Genomic DNA, 7057 nt, shown 5'->3' with positions numbered 1-7057 from the left:
AATTTACTTCACTAAATCTTGCACTTGTCCAAAAACATGAGTAGAGGTTGCAGCTACGGCGGCGGCCAAAGTTCCTTGGGCTACCTCTTTGGTGCCGATGAGCAGCCAAGTGCACCGACTGAAACACCACCGATCCAGCCTCCATATGGCACAGAAATTACCCCAGAGAACCCTCCGTTGCAGTATAAACCAAGTTCAGAGAAACAGACTGAGAAAAACATCATCAACAACTATCATAGGGCTAAAGGACAGAATTCAGGGAACTTCATCACTGTGAGTTATTACTTTTATCATGTGTATGTTTATACTATATATATGTATAGTTTTTAACCTAATTAGTAACAGTGCTGTAAAAATTGCAGGATCGTCCGTCAACGAAAGTTAAATCAGTTCCTGGTGGAGATTCCTCTCTGGGTTACCTGTTTGGGGACAACTGATGCAATAATTCCTTCTTACAGGTATAAGAATATTGCTGTATAAGGAATTGAAGATAACAAGATAAGTGGGGTTTTAAATACATCTGCAGTACTTGTGCTAAATAAGGGGTTCAGTTTTCCCCATATCAGTGTCGAATTTGCCAGGGTTTAATGTTAATGTATGGTATTTACCAGAAGTTTCTATATGGGTGTGAATTTGTCTTATGAACTTTGAGTAATAATTAATGAAGTTTGTGTTTTATATTAAATATCCAAATTTGGATTGTGGGATTTCTTTTTCCCATTTTGTATTGTTCTTTCTGAATAATTTGTTAATGTTAAAACTTGTTAGTGCTTCCTTTTTTGTTCAAACTTTTTGGTGTTTCCACTTCTGATTTCTTGCATTTAAAAACACTGAAGATTTCTGAATTAAAATTAAAAACACAATGTTATTGTTTTATTTTCTTAAGCTTCGTTCATCAACGTAAACAATTTTCTTAAGCTCAAATTCATGGAATTCTTACTATCCATATGCATTAAACAAGTCCCTTTAATAATATATGCAGTGATCCAAACAATCGATGAAGAGCCTTTCACCTACCAAGATGCTTTCATTTATTGAAAAATACAAGTCTTATTCTAATGATATGTCTTTAAGACCAAGATCTCCTTCTGATTTTAAAGATAGAATTTGATTCCAACATATTTTAATACTAACGACGAATGAATTATTATCCTTCCAAAACAACCAGGTACAAAGATGATTAATTTTTTTCACAACTTTAGGAAGAATAAGTTGCATGCATTAGTAGTTTGTAATATTAAACAAGACATAACGAATGAGTTGCAGTCTACCAACATAAGTAAGGTTCCTATTTGATTACTGTCTAGATCTTGTTGTGATCTTTTCAAAGAACTTTATCAGTTTTTCAGTTAATATTCTTATAATAAGAGAGACTCTCAAATATCTAACAAAATAATCAAATTGAAAATCTCCTTAACTGCAGCTACACCAACATATTTTCATGGTAATTAGGAAGCAACAGTTGATCACTAACATATTTTAGGATGTTCTTATCATCATTGCCCCACTTGTCTAACGCAATTTCTTTTAGCATCTTCACTAGCTTAATTAACCTAACATTTAGAACTGATTTTTCCTTCATAAAAATCTTCTGTCTGCAGTGCATTATACAACCAATTTAAACATATCCATTCAAATACTCAAATGTTAATATTTTTTTTATTAATATGGTGTAAGTACGATATAGTATATGTTTAAAGATATCTCTCAATGTTTGGCATTAGTGGCGGGTCTAGGAATTCAAAATTGGGGTCAAAATTTTTAATATATTTTTTTCAAAATTAAAATGGATATGTAATTTTTTTTACTCCCTTTTTTTTCTAAAATTTTCAAAATAATAGGGATGCACTTACTCTCCCTATGGGGCTTAGTTCATCGTTACCTAGTTGGCAGTCCATAAAATATCAGTCCATAAGTTGAATATTTGTTGATATTACAAGTTGGCGATGACAGGTTTTCGATCAGAGTTTTGGAGATCATTATGATCAATGAAGACTCATCTTCCATACGTTCTGATCGGAGGGGGGGGTCACCAAGTTCATCGGAGACGTACCAAAATATGTGGGAAGAAGATGAAGAGTGTGTGCAAGGTGAAGGGGGCGAGTCTAATTTCAAAGAAGACGCATTTACTGATATTAGCAAGAATGAGATGAGGTGTCCTTGTCGGCAGGAGATTCTTGATGATATTGTTGAGGAAGATAATGTGTATGATGGGCCTGCTGTTTCTGATAGTGTTGTCCAAGTGACAACTGATGGTTCATTGCATGAGAAGAATGGACAAGATGGGTCTCGATGTTTGAGGTTTGTAAACTGTTCCTTTTTTCTTTTTTTTGTTGTGGACTGCTTTTTGCAGTGTGATATATTTAACCATTTTATGTTTTTCTTAAATTAATTAAGCAAATAATTAGGCATTCAGCAGCTGTTCCAATTAAATCATTTTTAGGTGGTTGAAAATGTTTGATCTTAAAAAAAATAGTTAAAGAGATGGAGTTGTATTTTATTAATTTATAAAATTATATTTATGTTTCATTTTAAATATAAAATTATTTATATATATATATTAAAAATATAAATAATTTTTATTAATTGCTTTAAAACTATCTAAAATTAAGGAATATAAATATTATTTAAATTATAATTTATTTTATTTTATAATATTATATCTAAAATATATATATTAATTTCTTTACACAATTTTTGATCATGTTGAACACTTAAAATTCTTAATACTATAATTTCTTACTTATTACCAATGTACACATACCTTGTAGATACAATTGTTCGAATCCGAATCTTGAGAAAACAACGTTCCTTTCTTTTCACTATTTAAACCATACTTTAGAAAACATACTTTCCGTCTTACTAAATGTGTCTCTTTTAATTTTTAAAATTATCACATCCAAAATATCATATTAGAAAAGTTAACAAATATCAACAATTATATATTTTTTCCCTTGTATGTCCTATTATTTTACACATGTCTAAATAAATCTATCAAATCTATCAATCACTTTTTAGAGATAATTTTATCATTTTTCTTGATTAAATGTATCTTCTAAAATTATGTATAGTCAATATGAAACACAAATTATAAGACAGAAGGATTAATGATTAACAATACTACGTCAAATTAAGGCAATAACAAAGATCTCATGCTATACTTAAACTCACCCTACATTGCCTTCCGATGTTGAAACCTATTTAGATTATATTAAAGAATTAAGTATACATAACCAACAACCAGTTGATCTAGTATGATCAGACATTAGATCTAAGCAAGATCATAAATTTAAATTTAGCGCTTACGAATGGAGTAAACTGAGTTGGAAGAGTCGTCTCCATAATAGACTTCTACAAAATCTGATATCAAATAATTAATTAATAAATCAGATACGAAGAATTAACCAAAAAAATCAACAGTTACAATATGAAATGGTATTACAATACTATAAGAGAAATGTTTAGATGCCACAATTTACAAAACCCTTCTTAATTAGGCCAATGTGAAAACATGTAAAATTTAGATGATACATCATTAATATAATAATGTAAACCATTTTTTAATAAAAAAGATTTGATTTATTCGGTAAAAAAGAAAAGACAAGATACGACTCATCTCAGTACAAGTACATGATATAGAACCTAAACTAACACCAGATTGGGCTTATGTCAACCAGTTTGGGTACCAAATCTCACAAACAAGTTATGTTTCATCTCATTGTAGATTAGTTTCACTTCAGGTGACAAAGAAGTAAAGTTGAATGATATCAACCTAATTTATATGAACTCCATTGAATGATGACCAACAACATCATACATATATGTATAGGAAATTCCAGGGAATGAAGCTGATTCCCGCTACATTTTTACATAAACATCCCATTGGAGATTCTCTTAATGAACTGGATCTGGATTGAATAGCACAGATTCCCTCCATATAAGCTCTTTGATGTGATCTTCAGTGCATGATGATTGCTCGAAATCGAAACTGAAAGGTCGAGGACAGACGGGCTCGTCATTGGTATCATGAAGAGATGACAAGTATGGGTGACAAAGTGCATCTTCAACTGCATAAACAGATGCAACAAAGTAATTAATCACAGATATGGGGAACCATCACAAATGTTGTGCTTGAAATTCTAGTTACCTGTAATTCGTTTGTTGGGGTCAAAGACAAGCATTCTTTCAAGCAGATCAACAGCTGCAGCAGACATATTTGGGAACCTAGCTGAAAACTGTTGCTTCCTACATTGTGGAAGCTGTCTAAAGTACCTTCGGGCATTGTTGCTTCGGAGAAATCCGAGACTCGCATCGTCCGGTGAACCTATCAACTTTTGTACAAAAAAGAATGTTCAGCATTAAAAAATGAACAGAGGTTTACATCTAGAATGAAAGCATTGTGCAAGACCATAGCTACCTCAGTGATGAGTCTCAGCTGATGAACATAATCTTTGCCCGGAAACAGAGGCTCCCTTGTCATAATTTCTCCAAATATGCAACCAACAGACCACATATCAATTGCAGCAGTGTATTCTGAACAATTAAGGAGCAACTCCGGCGCTCGGTATAAACGAGTGACGACATACTCGGTCATGAAATCTGTTTCGGACGTGGTCCTGGCCAATCCAAAGTCGGCGATTTTAAGGTCGCAATTGGCATTCAAAAGCAGACTGCTTGGCTTAAGGTCACGGTGCAAAACGTTGGCTGAATGTACATACTTCAGCCCTCGTAACAGCTGATATAAAAAGTACTGCACAAGGTTTCATTATCAGATACTAATATAAATTAGGAGAAGCTAAATCAGTTACATAAATGTCCAGTCCCCATAGCCATTTTATCCAAACCTGACAATGATCATCTCTCAATGGTTGGTCAGAGCGAATAATGTGATGAAGATCAGTGTCCATCAATTCATATACGATGTAAACATCGTTGAAGGTCTCCTTCTTGGGTGGTCGAATGAGGTCCTTGATGGCAATGACCTGCAAAAGCAGAAGGAGATGCATGATTAACCCTGAGAACCAAAGCCTTGAAGTTGGAGTTTGTGGAAGTAATTATAAAGAGGCGGAGCTTACATTTTCATGGCTCATGTGACGAAGAAGCTTGATTTCCCTCAATGTCCTTTTGGCATCTACAATGTTATCAAATGCATTGCCGATCTTCTTAATAGCAACCTCCTGACGGGTCTCTGAATTGACGGCAGCACTGGAAAATAACCGCAATGAGATCATTTAATTCAGTCGATATCTAACAATCTCTCCAAAATAAATAAATCCTGATTTCATAAGAATTTTTAATTAAATAAATTTAATCTCAAAATAATCTTCAACAAGTAGAATTACGATAAAATTCGACTTAATTTCTAATTAAAATTTGAGTCAATATCTAATAATCTTTTCCTTGACACAAATTTTATTGAAAAATAATTTATATTTACAAATGGTGAACATATAATTTATTTTATATATGAACACCCTACCTTTATTTATGACATCAATTCAAAATTATTTTAAAAACAAATAAACAACATGAAAGCACCTAATCATGGTGAACAAAGAAAATTAAATGTTAATACATAGTATAATTTTTGAAGGCGTTAATCATTTGTAAACCATGTTATTAACTTAAAATTTAAATATATTTGGAAGATTATTTATACGATCGAAAGACAAAACGTCTGTTGTAATTATTGTTTCATTAATAAAAACGATATTAACAATTAGTTGATATAACAAAATAAGACACTTTAGATCATTAAACAAGATTTTTATGCATTTATAATATTTGATTCGAATTAATCGATCAATAAATCAATTATAGTAACTATATTCATTATAATAATAGGGATAATTTTTCATTTAATATATAGATAATATTTGCAGTGTCAAGTTAAATTATGGTATAAGTTATTTTATATAGTTGTTCTGTGATAAGCTAGACATAGTATCCTTAAAAGTTGTCTATCTCTTTTATATGTTCAAGATATTATACGTTTGTATAAATTTTTATATGTTAATAACTTAATTGTATCTTTGAATTTACTTTTTACGTCGTGTTTAATTATTTTTTACTCCATTTCAGATTAACTTGATTGTTAAAAACAACAGCACGAAATATTTCACGAGAACCCATGAAAAAACCAGCAAGCAAAAGAAGATTAAAAAACAGCAGAAGCAGAAACCCCCATGAAATATACGAACAAGAACATTTAACGTAGCATAAAGTTAAAAAACTTACCATACAATACCATTAGCACCTCTACCGATTGGACGAATAGGAGGCACGTACTTGCTGGACACCTCAAACAGGTTACCATGCACATTGTAGTGAACATATTTTCCTCCATGGGTCTGCACTCCCTTCACAGTACTGCTTCCCTCTGAGCTTGACTGTTTTGTACTCCCCATTTCCTTCTTCATTTTCCCCTCCTTTTTCTGCTCCAAACCAGGTTATTTAGTAAGAAGAACAACTCTGACTACGTTTGTTTATATCTGGAGAATCATTGTCGCCTACTTTGTTTTTTTCAACTACTTGTAATGTTCTTTAGACTGCAAAAATATGTTGGCTTCCTAACTTCTTTTTTGAGAAACTCAGGGATGGAGAGTTTTTCTTTGTTTGATAAGATCAAAGTTTGGTGGGTCGAAATCCGTGAGACTTTTTCTAGTTTTTCTTAAGATTAAAAAAGAAAGAAAGTAAAATTGAATTAATCCATGCTTCACGCAGCTTAACATGTGGGTACCTTTTAAAATCACCCATGCAAGATGGTGCCAAGTATTCTCTTAGCCAACTGCTTTTCGGATATGATGGTTGTGCTGATCACGGGATGCCTGTTGCCGCTCCTCGGCCTCTTTTTTGCTGGGCAGGTAGCATGGATTGGTCGCAACTCAGCTGCAAATTTGGCCCTGTTTTCTAACACTCCACAGGATTTTGATCTGCTCTTTTTTCTCTTTGGATCATAAACCCAAGATTATGGTTTACTCTTGAGGAACATTTGGAGCCCAATTGTTTTTGCAATTGAGAAAAGCCTAGAATCTAGGTACAGAAAGTAGTCCATTTT

General features: G+C 32.6%; 2 protein-coding genes across 3 annotated transcripts; one reads left to right on the top strand and one right to left on the bottom strand.

Moving 5' to 3' along the window:
* On the top strand, positions 1 to 688 carry LOC120193661 (protein SPIRAL1-like 5). 2 transcript variants are annotated; one of them, XM_039196100.1, is made up of 2 exons: positions 1 to 273; positions 363 to 688. In XM_039196100.1, the coding sequence occupies exons 1-2, from the start codon at positions 37 to 39 to the stop codon at positions 435 to 437; spliced, it is 312 nt and encodes a 103-aa protein (XP_039052031.1). In that variant the 5' UTR covers positions 1 to 36; the 3' UTR covers positions 438 to 688. The 2 variants fall into 2 exon arrangements, with proteins under 2 accessions (XP_039052031.1, XP_039052030.1); XM_039196099.1 differs by having other exon boundaries at positions 346 to 688.
* A 3059-nt stretch (positions 689 to 3747) lies between these two features.
* LOC120193473 (mitogen-activated protein kinase 2-like) lies at positions 3748 to 6438 on the bottom strand. Its single transcript, XM_039195958.1, has 6 exons — positions 6238 to 6438; positions 5076 to 5205; positions 4845 to 4982; positions 4418 to 4750; positions 4148 to 4331; positions 3748 to 4067 (listed from the first exon to the last, which is right to left on the bottom strand). The coding sequence occupies exons 1-6, from the start codon at positions 6417 to 6419 to the stop codon at positions 3895 to 3897; spliced, it is 1140 nt and encodes a 379-aa protein (XP_039051889.1). The 5' UTR covers positions 6420 to 6438; the 3' UTR covers positions 3748 to 3894.
* Positions 6439 to 7057: the final 619 nt, after the last annotated feature.

This window comes from Hibiscus syriacus, unplaced genomic scaffold (assembly GCF_006381635.1).
Source record: "Hibiscus syriacus cultivar Baekdansim isolate YM2019G1 unplaced genomic scaffold, ASM638163v2 tig00116996_pilon, whole genome shotgun sequence".
Taxonomy (NCBI): domain Eukaryota; kingdom Viridiplantae; phylum Streptophyta; class Magnoliopsida; order Malvales; family Malvaceae; genus Hibiscus; species Hibiscus syriacus.
This window is presented reverse-complemented; position numbering and strand designations above follow the sequence as displayed.